Below are 18397 nucleotides of genomic sequence, written 5' to 3' on the forward strand. Positions count from 1 at the left end.
TTTAATCTCATACTAGAAAGTACAATGGTCTTTGGGTTCAAGAAAATAACCAGACCTGTTTTCCCTGCAACCTGCCCATCACTATCAATTGGAAACAGAATATGGGATTAAAGCTGATGGTGAGGGCAAAATATACGGAGCAGTGCGATACACTGGTCTAAAGGACCCTGTGCATCTTCCTGATCTCAAACCATAGCTTCCCTGGAGTATCCATGCATTGTAATCCTGGCAAGTTTCATCTGCACTCGGGCTAAAGAAGATTCTGGAGCTACTGCTGGTACTACCTATGTGTACAGTTGCTTCAATGCATTTAGAACCAACCCTCTCCCTGCTGAAGTCAGTTTAACGAAGTGTTGATTGCACAGAAGCAGGACATATAGTGACATCACTGGGGTATTGATGAAAACTATCTAAATCTGATTTTATCATGTAAAAATGATATTATAGCGGTAAAACTCTTTTAGATGCAAGGCACATCATGGGAATACACCAGATTGGGGGTTAGGGGGTCTGGACTCTGGCCCTCATTACCCACATGACCTTGAGGATGTAACTTACCCTGGTTTTGCCTCAGTTCCTTGATCTGTACACTGGGCTACTGTACAAAACAGGACTTCAAGAGGATGTGAGTCTCAGCTGCTTCATGAGATGGCTTTTCTAGAGCCACCTCGTTCTTTCCCTGAAGCTTAATGGCCACCATACCCACCAGTTCCTCCTTGTAACACTCCCTCTTAGCGGCTGTCACTGATACAGCCCTTTCTTTGTCAAGGATGTCTAAGATTGTGTAAAAAGAAAAGCCATCTCTCAGACTCACCAAAGGCCTCAATGTCAAATATCTACAAGGCAAGGCAGGCAACACAAACGTGCGCCCGAATCAGGCCAGCCCTAGTGAATGGGAAGACGCTAGTCCTGTGGCGAACTGAATACTGCAAGACTTCATCCCAAACGCCTTCCGATTAAAGCATTTTTAAGCTGGGTGATGGCTAAACCAGTTTATGTAATCATAGTAAATTAAGCCCATTACCGAAGCTAGTTGACCATCTCAGTAGTAAATGCTTGCTAAGGTTCCTGACAATTGTGAAATTCTGGGGTCCAAATTCAGATGGATTCTGAGAAAGTTTGACTCCAGATTTAGAGAGTCAGTTTTGACTCCACACATGTCAGATCCTGAATATTTTTCTTTCTAGCCAGGACGGGCAATGCTTCCAGAAGTTTTAAGAAATCCATCGGCTCCTTTGCCCTTTTGTTCTACTTCCTGCGGTCATATCTAATGATTGGGTTTCAATCCATCTGTTGATTTCCACAGCCTCATCTCTGTGTGCTGAACTACAGTGGGGAAAAAACAGTAAGTGACCCAAGGCGACCGTGGAGGCCGAATGTTGCAAAGGGAAGATTTGGAGTACAGCAGCCCTAGGTTGCTCATATGGGCTTTGCCACTTCTTGCCATTGGAGCTAAGGGAACACTGTTTTCTTAGCCCTGTCTTACGGGGTTGCAGTGAAAACAAAATGACTTAGTGCATTTAAAGTATTGGAGATGGGGTCTGACTCCTTGTAAGGTACACAGCAAGTATAAACAGATTCTCTCCTGGGAACTGGATCCCGCCCGCGGAGTGGACACAGGTGGCCCGAATGCCCCTCCACAAGGGAAATATGTAGAAGTTTGGAGTTCCTTCGGATACAAGCTACAAAACTGTGCTCTGCTCCTATCTGGTTGCTGCATTGCTGGATTCTACCACACGGAGCCTCATTCCATGTCGGTAAAAAAAAAAACACCATTTAAATACTAGATTATCCTAAAGAACATGCAGACAAAGCTGAAGTTGACATGCTGAAAAATGACTAAAAAAAAAAAAAGTTTTCTTCCAAGTTTGATTATAGTGGCAAAAAACAAAACAAAACAAAACAAAAACAAAAACCAAAAACCAAAAAAACAACCAAAAAACCCACAGTAAAGAATCTAGGACCGTTACATTTTCAGTGAGTGTAATTGACGTAATGAAGATGAAATATATTTCAGACAAAAATATGAGTTTGGCCTGAATTATTGATTTCACTGGCACTTGTAGCCTCGCACCTATGATTTGAAGTCATAAATGGAAGTGAGCTGGGTTTAATATTGTCACTTTAGCTTTATTGATCTAAAGGAGGGACAATCTACTGTCTTAAGGGAATCCACAGGTTTCTGAGATAAATTGAATTACTTGACTAGGACAGCATATGTACATTTAACTGAAAGTGATAAGTTCATGGAAATAAATTTTTTTTATCAGTATTGGGAAAAAGAAGTACACTCTGTTATTTCAAGATGCTTATCTGGGCCAGTTCATGATATGCCAGAAAAATGCTTTTTTGGTTGCTTGTGGCAGATTTGCTTTGTGTCATAACAAACGATCTATTCTAAAACTGCATGGTTATGACTGTAATTTCACCTCAAAAAAAAAATTTTTTTTGTGACTTGGATAAATCACTCAAAATTTCTGCTTTCACTCTGTGCCAGCTACACCCCTCTTTAGAATTTGTTTTCTCATCTGCATTTGGAGCACATTTTATTTCCTGCATTGTGCTCTTAATTAAAAAGAAATTTGAGTCTTCTTGTAGCAATTTTACGGTCCCTATAAAACCTGGGAGGTACACGTTTCTGCAGAACATGATTCTTTTGGAATCTTCGAAAATCCTGGCATCTCTTCCTGCCTCAGAGTGTCCCCGAGGTATGCTATCTCACACAGGCACATGTCTTTCTCTGTCTTACTGCTTAACTGTACCAAGGTAGATTTATCTGTTTACTAGTTATTACTTGGATTTGTGTAGCTATTTTTTGTGGCTGACCTGAAGGGTCCCATTTTCCTTTATATTGTACCAGACAGCTTCCTTGTCTCTTTCCTGAGGCACCATTAAAAAAAGACAGGCATGAGAAGCTTTTGACAGTTACATACAGAGCTGCAACAGTGCCACCTTCATTCCTTAAGTTTATAATTAAATGAGCATAGAGTTTCCAACAGGAGGAAAGCAAATGAGAAATTAAAGCCTTTGAAAAAGGAAAAAAAAATTTCAAATATGCCATGACAGAAATTATGAGATGCCCTTTGACGTCTGTTTTTCCCCTTCTCCTACAATACTATGAAAATCAATTTCAGCTGGGCACCTATCCAGAATAAAGACTTCACTGTCAGCTTCCTTAGGTGTGGCTGTGTGACTAAGGTCTGTTCAAGGAGATGTAAATGCGGAGGTAAGAAAGCTTTTGGAAGTCTCTCTTAAAGGGCAGCTACTGTGTGCCCTTTACCTTCTTCATTTTCTTCAGCTTTTCCTCCTTCCTGATGGCTGGAATGTGGATGTGATGACTGGAGCAAGAGCAGCCATTTTGGACCATGAAGTGACCTTGGGAATGGAGGCCACATCCCATAAAATAACAAGATAGAAACCAGAGACACCTGGGACTTTATGGAGCAGAGTCACCATAGCACCATAGCACCTACACTGCCTACCTGTAGATTTAGTTCTGAGAAAGAAATAGTATTTTAGCTTATCTATTTTGGATCTCCGCTACTCACAATGGAACCTAATTCAACCTAATAGTTATAGTCAAATCTCTCTATTTATGTGATATTAATGTAAAACCTAAACCAGTTAAAATCATTTGAAAGAGAAAGGATGATTTTACAAAAGCAATTGAGGAGAAAATCTAGCAAAAATAATATCACAATGCCTCCATAGTATAAATAAAAAATAATACTTAAGTATCTCCAATGAAAAGTGGTCTACCCCTAATAAAATTATTTTTAATTCAAAAATCAAAATGTCATAAATTATTTTGCTATCATTAGCCATGTTCTTCAGAATATGCCACATGATCTAAGATTTTCTTTTATAGAAAAAGTCTCCATCTCACAGAGAGGTGATTCAGAACAAACAAAATCTGAAAGAAGTAGAATTTAGCCTCTGAGAAACATTACAGAAAGAGATGGGGAAGTTTCAATAAAATATACCAAAATAGCCAAATTTGGGCAATAACTGGCATCTACCCACTCTGGCCCAAAAACATGATCTTATATTGTCTGAAGGCAGAAGAGGGACTTAGCAAAAGAGAAGGCATACAGATCTCATGCTCAAAAATTATTTGCTTTTATCTCTCAACTTTAGTGAGGAATAATTGAGTAACTGTATATATTTAAATTGTAAAATGTGATGATTTGATACACCTTACAGGGTGAAATGATGACCAAGATCAAGATAATTAACACATCCACACCTCACATAGTTGTTTCTTTGTTTGTTGGGTGGTGAAATTGCTTAAGAGCTATTGTCAGCAACTTCTAAGTACACACTACTGCCTCTTGATTTGTATTTACCACAAACTGATTCCTACAGGAACTGCTCTATGGGCTTCCTCTCATAGAATGACCATTGCAGTTCTGGAGGGTGGAATTGTTATCCCCTTTAGAGAAGAGAAACTAAGACCCAGAGAAATTAGATAACTTTCCTAACCTCAAAGACCTCTTCCTGAAGCTTAGGCTCCAGTGAATGCTGTCCATTAAAAGCTACTCATTTTTTAGGAAGTGAAGGAATCCATCGACCTTTAGAATATCGGCATTTACTAAATAAATGGGCCCATGGAAATCTTTCATCTTCTGTTACTTTACCAAGAGTTTGAATTTTATGATTGTATTGGTCACTGATGTTACTTTGTATGCCCGTCTAAAACACACATGATTTTAACCTAAGTGAATAAACAGAAAAGTATTGCATCTATCAATCACAATTTCCTGGTTTGACAATATGAGTTCCAACCTATTCACATAAGTACCTTGAAAATAATAAGCCAGAAAGTGACCTACCTTTTGAGTGAGCAGAGCTTGAACAACTTGGTTGGCTACCTTTAAAAAATAAAGAAAAGAGTTGCCGTTTATAATAATGAGACTTTATACGCATGGACTGTAATTTACCAATACGTTTCCCACAGCTTATTCTACCTAATTAGCTCCTCATTTGCCTCTTTCCTCTCTGTGTAGAGGACCTGATTCTTTTCATAATAAGCCTATCCTTCTAGGTAATATTTTGCTTTTTTTCCAAAGGTGACCTTGTTGCTAATTAAGATGGTTAGGTTGGGAAGATCATTCATACCTTGACTTCCGTATTTCCATATTTGGAAAAATAACATCTTTTCATATGTAAAGTACTCCAAGACAGCTAAAAACTGATACAGTGTAAAACACGATCCTAATTATCTGTACACAGTTTCTACACTTTGCTGATTTACAATGTCCTTTGCCTCTCCTTCCTATTCTTTTGCTATGTGACTATTTCACTACTTAAAATGACTTGGAATAGAGATAGGTTTGAATGGTGGAGAATAAGAGCAGCTCATTGTTTTCTATATGCTCTGTTTATATCCTCCATGTTTTCATTTATGCCATCCTCTTGTCACTGCTACCTGTAGCAGAATCTGGTAGTTGTTTGCTCTAACATCTATTTTCCCCGAAGTAATAAACTCTGATTTATTTTGGCTGGATACATTCGAATACATTTCCCAGCCTTCCTTGTAGATAAGTGTCACTTTGTGACAGATTTCTGGCCAATGAGTTATAAGTTGACTTTTTTTTCTTGATCTTATAGAAAGAAAGTCTTTAAGAAGAAGCCTCACTCTTTTTCCTCCTTTTCCTGTTTGGGATATAACAGTGATGGCTGGAACCTCAGCAGCCACCTTGATAATGAAAGTAACACATTAACTATTGTTGGACAGAAATATAGAATAAGCTTGGTCCTGATGATGCAGGGAGTTTCACTGTCTACCTCTGAAGTTCTATGAGAGAGACGAAAAAAGAGATCCACTGTTATTTTGAGTTTCTTCCAATACACAATCAAATAGAATTCTTACTAATATATTAACATAATCCTAATTTGCTTCAGGTATCAGGCAGTTTGGGTTAGTAGGAGAAGCTAGGCCCCTCTCAGATGAAGGAGGTGAATCTTGATTAATCTAAACCAAACTTGGCAGCTCCATTCCCTTTCAGTGAATAGTTTAGCACTGGGCAAAGTGGCACCATTCCAGGTAAGAACCACATATAAAACCAATAACATGTCCCTGATAATTGCAAAGATCTGGTATTTTCTCCAGATAACCATTCATCACTTCTCTTTGCATTTGTGTTAAGATTTCTTTTTCACTTGCAGGTTTCAAAAACACTGTACAGGAAGTCACTTTCTTAACTTCACTATAACCTTGAAACTATGTATCCGTATGGCTACTCTTGATAAAATTAAGGTGGGCAGGTGAATTATATGATATTTTTCAAGTAGTACATGTGATCACTGAAACTTACAGCATTAAAGACCTAGTCAGATTATTAGTATTAGGCTACTTCTGTTTATTCATTTCTTCCTTCATTTATTGAATATAAATCTGTAGAGTATTTGTAAAGCTAGATAACCGGGATATGTTCCTTTGTTTCAGAGAGAATATAACCAGTAGGAAGTTGGCAAGAATGCAAGTGTAACACATAATCATCTTCGTAATTCTGACATTCAACCAAAGGCTGAAGGACGTACTCTCATCTTTTTATCTTGATAACCAATTTATTTTTGGTGATACTACACTATGTGTGCTTGTTTCCCTGTCTAGTATAGTGGAACAGATCAGGGTAAGAATGTTTTCATGGAGCTTAATCGTTTTTCACTCAATATTGACAAAGCACATCCTTAACGATAGTTGGCTACCACTAAGACTCACAGAAAATTAAAACACAGGCTTGTCATCAACTGTGTACGAACTGACCAATAGTGTCATCTTGAAAATCTTTCAGTTTTTAAACATTCATTCCAATTCATAAGTCACTGAAGATTTAAAGTCAAACTATAGGTCATCGATTTTACTCTTGGAAAATTAAAAAAAAAAAACATACAACAACAGAAGAATTCAACTCTTCATACAGCTTGAATCAGGAAAAATGTACCAAAATTAATTCATACCATAAATAATTTAATTCTTTTGGATCTCAAACTTTGGATTTGATTTACATTCTCATAAAACTGCCTAATATCAATATTTTCTTTTCTTCCGCCAACTGGCCCCTCACTTAAACCAGGCTGTGGAACAGTGGTCACATAAAATAGCTCTCTACATGATTTACCAGGAGACATAAATGAATATCCTAACTGTAACAGCCCGCAGGAGAAAATACGTTCTATCTTTCCAATCCGAGTATATTGCCCTATAGGCTTATAGGCTCCATCTCTGACACAGTTCCTCCTGGCGTGTACTTTGGACAATCGCTCTACCTAATAGTTGAACAAAGATACAAAAATGCATTATTTCTTAATCTCCTGACATGGGGTTTTATTACCCAGAAGGACTCGCAGGTCCTCTGCAGAAGAGCAGGCCAGTTTGTACAAATGCTTTCCTGGGTACTGTCTGTAAGACGGTTTCCTGGGTTTCATCACTACTTTTAACAGCTAAGCTTCCCTGAAGCATCAATAGAACAGCTGTTTGGAGCTTCTGCCTGCAACCTCTAATAGGTTCACAAGATGACCCCTGGAATGGGCCCCTGCCCTCATCATAGAATTATGCCCTTAGCACTTGGGTTGCAAATAATCACACACCCGCAGGCCCAGCTAATGAGAACAAATAACTTCCAGGGTCACCTGACAGCTTTCCTCTCCAAAGAACGGAAAAATAGCAGCTGGGCTGGGCCAGGGGGACTTGAGACAAGCAGAGCAAAGTTGACAGTCCTTAAGCCTCTGGCTTGTTTTACAATCCGCCTTAGGCTCTCTGTGGAGACCTCCCCACTTTGCCTCTGGTGGGGCAGGGCTGCAGGGGAGCCGGAGATGCTAAGGAGAGAGCCCGGGTTATCTCTCCTTTCCTCTCAGTAAGAGTTCTCTCAGACCAGCCAGCTCCTCTGACACCTGGCTCATCTTGGACCCACACAAGTCTTTGTTATTCTCCATCAGGCTTCTAGGGGTTGTGGCCCCACCCCCGGCCCCGCACCCAGCCCTGCCCGCACTCCCCTGGAAGCGGGTGGGTGGAGGGAGAAGTCAGGGCTGCAACGTTGTCTGTTCTTTTTTTTCAAAATAGTCCCTGACACCTGGGAGTTATCCTAAGAGGAAGCCAATTCTCACCCAACCCAGAGGACAGCCAGGGCTGGGTCGGAGGTGGCAGAGTGAGAACTCAAAAGGCACCAAGCTTTAACTGGGCTCCTCCTGCCTCATAGTCTTGCTTTTATCCTTGCCTGTGCTATTTTATAATGCAAAGCAATTGTCACATCAGCAAGCTCATTTAAAACCTAATTGGAAAAGTACAAGTTTTGGAAAATGTGCTTTGGAGAAGTTTTCAATGCTTCTGGTTTGGCTTATCATACTAAGGCAGCTGGGGACAAGTGGGAGGAGCATTGGGGCAGAATCACCAGAAGGACTTGGGTTCAAATGTTGCCTGTGTTGATGATACACTGATACATCTGGGAGTGGGGGAGGAGCTTGATTTTACTCATTTGTGAAGTAGGGGAACTGGCTACCTTTCAGCTTATGAAAAATGCATGAGATGATAGGTATAACCAGAGAAACCTGTTATATATAAGTACCTGATATAAAGCCGTCATCCCATTAAAGTTAAATTTGAATCTGAACATTTGAACTTCAAAGAATAAAATGCATTTTGAGGTAACTAGTTAAGAAAGAATTTGAAAATAAGAGATTTTATTTGTATAAGGATGAAGTATATGTGTGTGTGTGTAATATGCATGTATAAATATAAATTACTAAGCACCTATATTATTTGCTCTGTAAAATACTGGGAATGGGAGAAATTCATCAGAATATGTATGTGGGATCACAGGGAAAATTAATTGGGAAATTAATTTGGGGCTGACAATCTCCATTCATTCATTTAGCCATTCAACAAATACACATTAAACGCATAGTGTGGGCCATGGATTGTGCTGGATCTTGGAGAAATTGGCTGAATAGAATATAGGTGCTGCCTCATGGTGGTTAGAGTCTAGAGGAGGCACAAGAAGTCCATCATCTGGACTGAAATGGGTATTTGAAGCATGTGAGAGCCACAAGCAGGATCATCATCTCCCATCTCCATCCATCAAGACGTTGCTTTTCAAGGTTACTTAGGGCGCAGGTAAGGGACATGCACTGAGAATGTCTGATGATTCCACAATTCAGTCTTGGCATATAGCATAGGAATTAGAGAGGAAGGTCAGAACTGTTCTTAACAACCTACTTTTGCCTTTATTTAGCATTGGCTTAAAAGAAATTCTGGTACTTTTTTTTTTTTTCTTTTTCTAAACTACCTGCATTTCCTGCCTTTGTGCTCTGAAGTGGAGAGCACAGAGAAGCCAGAGAAGAACTCAAATCTGGCATCCTCAGGGACTATAAGGAACTCTGGCTCTACTCTGGCGGTTTGAAGGGGAGGGCAGGTTCTCCAATTCTGCATGCAAAAACCTTGCCAGGGAAGTCTGGTAAATTGCCAATTTCCTCACCCTTCATTCTGCTTGAGAATAGCTGAGTGAGGTCTGAGAATCTGCATTTTTCTTTCCTTTTCTGTGTTGATTTTATTTTCTCTTTCAAGTTTTTTAATTCCAGTTAATTATCATACAGTATAATATTAGTTAAAGGTGTAGAACTTAGTGATTCATCACTTATATACAACATCTGGTGCTCATTACAACTTCTTAATACCCATCACCCATTTAACCCATTCTTCTGCTTACCTCCCCTCCAGTAACCCTGTTTGTTCTCATATTAAGGGTTTGTTTTCTGGTTTGCCTCCCTTCTCCCAACGCCCCCATGTTCTTGTGTTTTGTTTCTAAAATTGCACATATGAGTTAAATCATACGGTATCTGTCTTTCCCTGACTATTTCACTGAGTATAATACACTCTAACTCCATCCAAGTCATTGCAAATGGCAAGATCTTACTCTTTTTAATGGCTGAGTAACAGTCCATTATATATACCTTCCACATCTTCTTTATCCATTCATTGGTCGATGGCCATTTGGGATCTCTCCGTAATTTGGTTATTATTGATAATGCTATGAACATTGGGGTACATGTGCCCCTCTGAATCAGTATTTTTGTACCTTTTGGGTAAATACCTAGTAGTGCAATTGCTGGATCGTAGGGTACTTCTATTTTTAAATTTTGAGGAAATTCCAAACTGTTTTCCAGAGTGGCTGCACCAGTTTGCATTCCCACTGATAGCGTAGGAGAGTTCCCCTTTCTCTGCATACTTGCCAACATCTGTTGTTTCCTGTATTGTTAGCCATTCTGACTGGTGTGAGGTGATATCCCATTGTAGTTTTGATTTGCATTTCCCTGATGATGGGTGATGTTGAGCATCTTTTCATGTTCTGTTGGCCATCTGGATGTCTTCTTTGAAAAAATGTCTATTCATATCTTCTGCCCATTTTTAACTGGATTATTTGTTTTTTGGGGTGTTGAGTTGTGTATAAATTCTTTATATATGTTGCATACTAACCCTTTTTTAGAAATGTCATTTGCAAATATCTTCTCTCATTCCAAAGGTCGTCTATTAGTCTTGATTGTTTCCTTCACTGTGCAGAAGCTTTTTATCTTGATGAAGTCACAATAGTTTTATTTTTACTTTTGTTTCCCTTGCCTCAGGAGGTGTAACTAGTAAGAAGTTGCTACAACCAATGTCAAAGAGGCTATTGTTTGTATTCTCTGGGATTTTGATAGTTAACTGTCTCACGTTTGGGTCTTTCATCTGATTTGAATTTATTTTTGTGTATGGTGTAAGGAAGTGGTCCAGTTTCATTCTTTCACATGTTGCTGTTAGTTTTCCCAGCACCATTTTTTGAAGACACTGCATTTTCCCATTGCATATTTTTTCCTGCTTTGTCAAAGATTAGTTGACAATAGAGTTGAGGGTCCATTTCTGGGTTTCTTCTGTTCCACTGATCTGTGTGTCTGTTTTTGTACCAGTACCATACTATCTGATGACTCCAGCTTTGCTTTACTTTTTCAAGATTGCTTTGACTATTCAGAGTCTTTGTGGTTCAAGAATCTACATTTTTGCAACCACTTCACATCTTTCTGATGCAGAAGGGGCCCAGAAACACACTTTGAGAAACGCTGGGACAGCGTTTACTTTTTGTTTGCTCAGACACTGTTGAGGAATTGGAAATAACCCCAAATTTCCACATGGGTCTGTTGCTCTTCTATCATCATATCCAAGTTTGGTGGAGCTTTTATCCTTTTACTGACACTCTCTGAAAATGTTCTTTGAAGCACAGCATTCAGAGCATCAAGTGCAATGGTTCTTAACCTTGGCTGAATATTATAACTCCCTGGAGTCTTTAAGATTTCTAAAACCTGGGCTCCACTTTAGATCAGAATCAGATCAGAATCTCTGAGTTGCGGCCCAGTTGGCAGTATTCTCTCTCTCTATTTTTTTTTTTTTTTTTTTGGTGCAAAATGGTGGTTTATTAACGCAAGGGGACAGGACCAGAAAGAGCTGCTGCGCTAGGGTTGTGGGGGGTGGCTGATTGTATACTACTGGGTTGTGGGAGGTAAGGAAAAGGGAGGTTTTCAAAAGAACTTTCATATGCTAAAGAGGACCTACAAGATACCAGAGGCTTTGCCCTTGTCAAGTTAAGGTTGTTTTTCCCTCTAGCAAGGCATTAACATTAAGGTGGTTGGGAGCTTCTTGGAAGAATGTCACACGTATTCTACCCAGGAGTGGGGGGAGGGGGAGGAGGCTGCAGGGTGCTTAACGCTTTGTCTTTAGCTAGCCTTCTGCTCCCTCAACATTTCTCCCCTGAACAATTTTGACCCTTAAATCTTTAAGGTTGTTGAAGGTGGAAGGTCTCATCTTCTGTAATGTCTTCCTGCTGAACAGGGACATAGAGACGTCCCTACCTATGGCTCAATACTGGTCGGTTGGAGAACATATAGGGGAGTTATGAAAGGGGAGGAAGCTGAAACCAACGTGGACAACATACATGAACCTCCTTGAGTAGAAAGGCTCATCTGTCAGCTGGAAGTTACGGCAGTGAAGGAGTCTTGACACTAGGCAGGGATGCACAAGCCAGCAGTGTTCTTAAAGCTTCCCAGGTAAGCCTGATGTTCAGGTAAGGGTGAGAACTACTTGGACTTTACCTGTTCCAGCCCCTGTGGCTGAAGATGCCCTTTCAGTTCTGTCCCCTTCACTGCCAACTCACCCACTACCTCTCCTGCCGTTTATTGACTGTGTTGTACGTTCTCAAAGACCCCAGGGCAGCTTATTTCTTATGTGAGTTTCTTTCATTTCGTTCTGTGGCTGACCATCCCTCTCACTCTGCCAGGCTAGGAGCACCATGACTTCCCAAGCCTGGGTGACCCTGATGCCCAACAAATATTTGTAGGATACAGCTGAATCCATCTAAATGTCAGGCAACACTGTGAGATGTTACTTTACTTGTTTTTATGTGTGTCATTCTACTTCCCTCCATGGGAATTAGTTGGTCCTAAAGGAACTCTGGCCAAGGCATTAGTGAGAATAGACAGCAATTCACTGCTTGCCAGCAAACTGTGTGTCTAACAGCTAGAGGAGGAAACTAGACTCAAACATGAAAACCTCCAACCCCCTCAAGAAATCAAGACTGGTCCTTGGTGTTGTCTTTGTACTGCAAGGCAAGGAGATGAGGAGCGAGGTAGAGGGGAGGTGAAGTGGTGAAGTGTGTGTGTGTGTGTGTGTGTGTGTACACTTGTGTGCACGCATTTGTGGGCATGTGTGTGCCAGCAAGCCCGTATTTCTGTGGATGTGGTTCTGTTTCCTTCTGAATAAACATACCCCCTTTTTTAGAACACACAGAGGGGATTTCCTACTCCTAAGTGTTTTCCCCAAATTCTCAACATTTCCCAGAAAATAAGAATCAGTGCAAAAGGGACTGAAGAACATTTTAATTTTAGATTATATCCACTTGTGTAGGTTTTATGAAACCCACTAGCCAGGAAATAACTTACATGAGGCCTTACCTTGTTAGTTTATCTAATTAGTCTAAAAAGCCTTGAAAAGAATTTCCAGTTGGCATTATTACTACACTCAACTACCCCTTTGAGAGTGTTCTCTTACAATGCATAGAAATGGATTGTCTACCCTCATGCAATTAGTTACAAAACAACTGGCATGTGCAATCAGGGGCCAGTATCATGAATGCAAAACATTCGTACTGTTCAGAGGTAGTTCTGAGCTGCAAATCACTTCTTTGGCAACAGTTAATTTCTGCAATTAAGAACAGAGGGATTCTCCCTCTAAAAGTTCTGTCTTCAGTAGAAACTCCATATTTTCATAATTCTGTGGATAAAAAAATTATGTTTGACCCAACACATTCTGATGAAACCTTCAGAATGCAGGCATAGGGAGCATATGGCAAATAAGACTATGAGTTTCCATAAAGAAATGCTGTGAGCTTTCTGACTGATGGGGAGGGATGACCTGTGGGAGAATTGTGACAAATAAGAAGTTCCTGTGGTGTGATTCACATAAATTTAACTTCTTAATACAGATTCAATCTCATCAGAAATTCCGCACAGGAGGTTAAAGTGAAACTTTGCTGATCAATACATATGACCCAAGGGCAATATTTGTTCCTTTCAATATTCTTGGATCTATTTGGTCTTTCTGGCCCTAAACTTTGATTGGACCGAGAGCCTGGGGGACAGGATTGAGGAATGCTGAACCGGCCTCACTAGACCGAGTCATCATTCCCCTCTTATGTCACTTACTTCAGCTATTCTTTTGACTTTGGGCATTGCAAAGATTATTCCTGATGGGACAGAGCACTGCAAATACCATTTTGCTTGACTAACTGATATATATGGTAAGAAATGTTAAACAGGTAAGTAAGTTTCTGAAAACATGTTGAGGGTTCTTCAACGACATGCAAGTAACTGTAAGGCAAAGTGGTCCATGCTATGAGGACAGTGGCTTTCAAACTGTAGGGTGTGTCAGCATCACTTGGAGAGCCTGCAAACTCACAGACTGCCAGGCCCACTCCGAGTCCCTTCTGTGGGATGTCTGGGGGAGGGCCTCAGAAGGTGCATTTCCAACAACTTCCCAGGTGAGGCTGAGGCTGCCGGCCCAGGGGTCACATTTTCAGAATTCCTGGTGTAGGAAAATACTGGTCACAGCTGCAACTCTGAGGAGAGTGACCACTTCCAGTTTGGAGGGGGGCAAGAGGTATGTCGTGGCAGTGATGATGTCATAAGGAGGATTTGAACCTGTGTTCTTCATAGTGGGACAGTGCAGGGGAAGGGAAGAAAAATCAAGGAGAGTTTTCTGGAAAAGGTTTTCCTAATTGTTAGCGAGGAGAAAAAGACTGAAGATCTATATGCTCGTTTCCCCCCATAAGGTAATGCAACACAATTAAATGTAGTTGTGCTCATTTTCTGAAAACCTGTGTCAGCTATTTCAAAACAACTCCTAAGATGACTAGATAGATATGTGCAAGTTTTAGGGTATTGGACAGATGACTAAAAAAGTCATCCCATTGAAGTAATAACTTCAGTCACCAACAAAATCCCAGATGAGAGCTTGTTGGTGAGAAGAATGGCCAATCCTGCCTGGGTGTTACGGCAGAGACTGGCGGTAGGATTGCTGACAGAGTGTGAGCGGAATGGCTGAGGAGAATGAGGGCCCTGCACACACTTCAATTTTCCCCTCGCCTCCCAGGAAATCAGAAACGCCCACCATCTTCGCCTTCATCTCTTCATTATCATCAAATAATATTTCTCAAGTTTACTCACATGTGTGGTTCTGTCTTTTCCCATTCTGCTCACATTTTCTTCCTCACTTCCCTTCTCTTCTTGGCTTGTTCTCAACCTACTGATTTTTTTCCCCCCTCTGGCTGCCAACTGTGAATATCATCCCCACCCACTCTATCAAGAGTTTGCTTTTTCAGAAACAGTATCCAATTGGAGATGCAGTGTGCCTTGACACGGCTTTTCTCATTCACGGGCTGGGGATCACACTTACTGGACAGAAGGAATTTATCATACAGTGAAGCATTCCCCAACTGTGCTCCAAGAATATTAAGTAATAGCCAAAAGGAGTTTCCAGATGCCTGTACACTAAAATAGGGAGAGAAGGGGAGAGGGAGAGGGAGGGGGAGAGAGACTGACCTTCCTTCTCAGTGTCCACATACATGTTTGCAACCTTCCTCCGGAGGACAAAATGCTAATGTTCTGCAGGGGCTGCTAACAGACATACATTAAGATCTGACCAAGGGATTCCTAAATAGTCCAGCCTTTTGCGAAGAACCTTTCTAGTCTGCTTACCTCGTCAAGACATCGCTCATACTGTTCCCTTTGATTTTCATTTTCCAAAGCCAATGCTGAATTCTCTGCCTGCAGTGAGATACAAAAATAATACAAATAAATCAATGAGATGTTGTGTTAGGTGACAACTTATTCAATACGGTTACTAAATATATCTCCTCAGGATCCAAAACAATCTTTTAGAAGAATCTTTGACAAGTTTGTTCTAAGTACTATTATAAATATCTCAGGGATGACTTCTGTCTTATCAACTTGTTCACAAAAGTACATTACCATTTAGAGAAATGTAAAACTTGATATTCTGGACAGGTAGCAAATCAAATCATGGCCTGATGTGAGGGTGTTCTGTAGAAAGATTACCATGTTTATTTCATTCTATGAAAATGTAAATGTAAGAAATGCCTCAATCCACTTCATTAAGACCTGTTACAGTTTCACAACCCAATATTTGCTTAGGCCATAGAAAAGAATCTCAGGTAAATGCCTGAGAGCATAGCTGCAAATGCAAACCAAGCATGTTGTTTTCCTTGTTAGTCAATGGCTATTAAGCATAAGAATATTATGAGAAATTTAAGAATCAAGCTATACTTGAGTCCCTTCCCCTCTCCCCCCTCTTTTAAAAACTACTGCTTTCCTGCTCCTCAGAGCCGGTGGCTATCTGAATGGTAAGCAGGTTTCCAGAGGAGATTAGGCTGAAAATGGTTACCTGGTTACTAGTGGAACAATAAGGGGGAAAAGACATGGGTATAAGCATATCAGGTTTTAGAAGGAACATGAAATGGTGACATGGGAACTGCCCTCTGCAACCGGTGACCTGAGTCCCCTTCAGCTACTACTGGCCTCCTCCGAGTCCTGAGCTGTGCAAGTTAACCCTTCCCAAAGCGGCAGCACTGAGCATGCGCCCCACGCCCCCAGGCAAACTCGGCTCCACCCACCCTTTCCCTAAAACCCTTCTTGACATGTGGAAATGTGGGTATAAAGTTCCAAATCAGTTTTTTCAAAAGAATGGTATGATTTTTAGGTGGTGCAAGGATCAACCTTTTTATAGTTTCTATAAGGGTTTTTTTTTTTTTTAACTTTCTATTTGGAAATAATTTCAGACTTGCAGATGATTTGAAAGAGTAGTATAAAGAAGTCCCACATCCCCTTTCCTCAGTTTACCAACTGTTAACATTTTGCCACATTTGAGAGATCATTAGATCATTCTCTTTATCTTTCATCGTTTTTCCCTGTAACTTGAAAGGGAGTTGCAGACATGATGCCATTTATCCCAAAATACTTCTGTGTATATTTCCTAATAACAAAGCCATTCTTTTACACAACCACAGTATCATTGTCAAGTTCAGGAAATATTAATTGATACAATACCACAGTCTGATCTGCAGTACCTATTCTAATCCATCCATTGTTCTAATAGTGTCATTACAGCAATTTTTTCCGGTCCTGAAACCTACCCAGGGTCAGGTACCTATTGCATCTCTTTGTCATATAGGATGCTGGAACATTCTGGAACAGTCCTTTGTCTTTCATGTTATTAATTTCTTTTTCTTTTTTCTTTTGTTTCCTTCCTTCCTTCCTCCCTCCTTGCCTCCCTCCCTTCCTTCCTTTCCCCCTCCTTCCCTTCCTTCTTTCTCTTTCTTAGAAGAGTAAAGGCCAATTATTTTGTGGAATGCCCCTTAATTAGGGTTTGTTTCAAGTTTCCTGCTGCACACGTGGCAGGAGTAGGACATGACTGATGCTGGGTTTTTCTCAGTGCATCATATCAGAATAATGCCGTGTCCATGTATCCATTATTAGACATCTTAGCTTTGATCATTTAATCTCTCCACTCCAAACTTACTTTCCTTTTGTAGTTAATAAATTGCGCAGAAATGTTTTTAGACTATGCAAATATAATATTTCTCATCAAACTTTCATCAGTTTATCTCAGCAACCATTGATGATCTTGCCGGAATCAACGATTCCTATGGTTGCACATGGTGATTTCTCACTCCATTATTTTACCTACATATGTGAATTTACATTCTATCATAAGAAAATGCTTTTCCTATTTATGATTTATCAGTACGAATACATGTATTCTTATATTATTGAAAGGGTTCGAAGTCATTACCGTATTTATTTTGATGCTCAAGTTATCCCAGCTTTGGAAAGGTGAACCTCTGTAACCTGTTCCTTTTGACATGTTTTCATCATTTTGAGAAGACTGTCTTTTTAGGCACAGGGAAATGTTCCAAGCCCATTTGGCTTTTTTCTTTGTGCCATTCCTGAAATTAGCCATTTCTCTAAGAAATCCTGCTTGCTGTTAGTTGGGGAATGATATTTGGAAATTAAGGTCTGGTTATTAATGTATGCCAATTGCTACTGAGAGGTCATTTCTTCTAGCCCCTTTCAGTGAAAGAGTCTCTGTCTTCCTCTTCTCACTATACCTACACACACACAAACTCTCTCTGTCCAACCCCTACAGAATTCTTCTTTGCCTTCTCCCTTTTCATATCTGTGTCTTTCTTTTCTACAGTGAGAACACAGGCAGCCATACATTTACTCATTTATTCAATCCCACGGTGCATGCAAAATTGTTACAGTATGGAAAATAGTAGTAAGAAGAATCCACAAGTTGTTTTTTCTTTAGAATATGGTTATTTAGTAACGATGCTATGTTCAAAAGTTACTAGACTGGTAACCGTCACCCCTTCTTGTAGTTATGCTATTTATTCCTTTGTGCAGTTCAGTTCATTTGTTTCTGACAGTACTCAGATTTAATTTCTCCTCTTCTTGTGCATTTCACCTCAGTTTCTGAATATAGAAAACATTAATAGGATCCCAAAAGTCAAAACTATTCTAAAAAGCACACTCAGTGAGATGTCACTTCCTCTTCTACCTCCTCCATTACTCTCCACCTCTTGCAGGTTCTTTAATAGTGTTTATTATCCCCTTTTGGGTCTTACTTTATTGTTACTATCTAGTTAAAATCACGTCCCTTGGCTCCCTCCTATTTCATATGTCACAATTAACCTTCCCCTCAGTCCTTCCTCCTACCAGTCCTCTTGTCGAATTCTTTTCTGCTTTATCAGTGTGTTTCACTGTTCATCCACCCATTCCTACCCTTGTTTTAGCCTCT

General features: G+C 40.1%; 1 protein-coding gene across 7 annotated transcripts in view; it reads right to left on the minus strand.

Annotated features, from left to right (window-relative positions):
• NCKAP5 (NCK associated protein 5) overlaps positions 1-18397 on the minus strand; it is a 933280-nt gene that overhangs the window by 182167 nt on the left and 732716 nt on the right. For all 7 annotated transcript variants that reach the window (XM_057317349.1, XM_057317357.1, XM_057317348.1 and 4 more), the window contains 2 exons: positions 15277-15345; positions 4833-4871 (listed from right to left, as the gene is read on the minus strand). In XM_057317349.1, the coding sequence (XP_057173332.1) occupies positions 4833-4871; positions 15277-15345 (108 nt within the window). The remainder of the gene's footprint in view (positions 1-4832; positions 4872-15276; positions 15346-18397) is intronic.

This window comes from Ursus arctos, unplaced genomic scaffold (genome assembly GCF_023065955.2).
Source record: "Ursus arctos isolate Adak ecotype North America unplaced genomic scaffold, UrsArc2.0 scaffold_1, whole genome shotgun sequence".
Lineage (NCBI taxonomy): Eukaryota > Metazoa > Chordata > Mammalia > Carnivora > Ursidae > Ursus > Ursus arctos.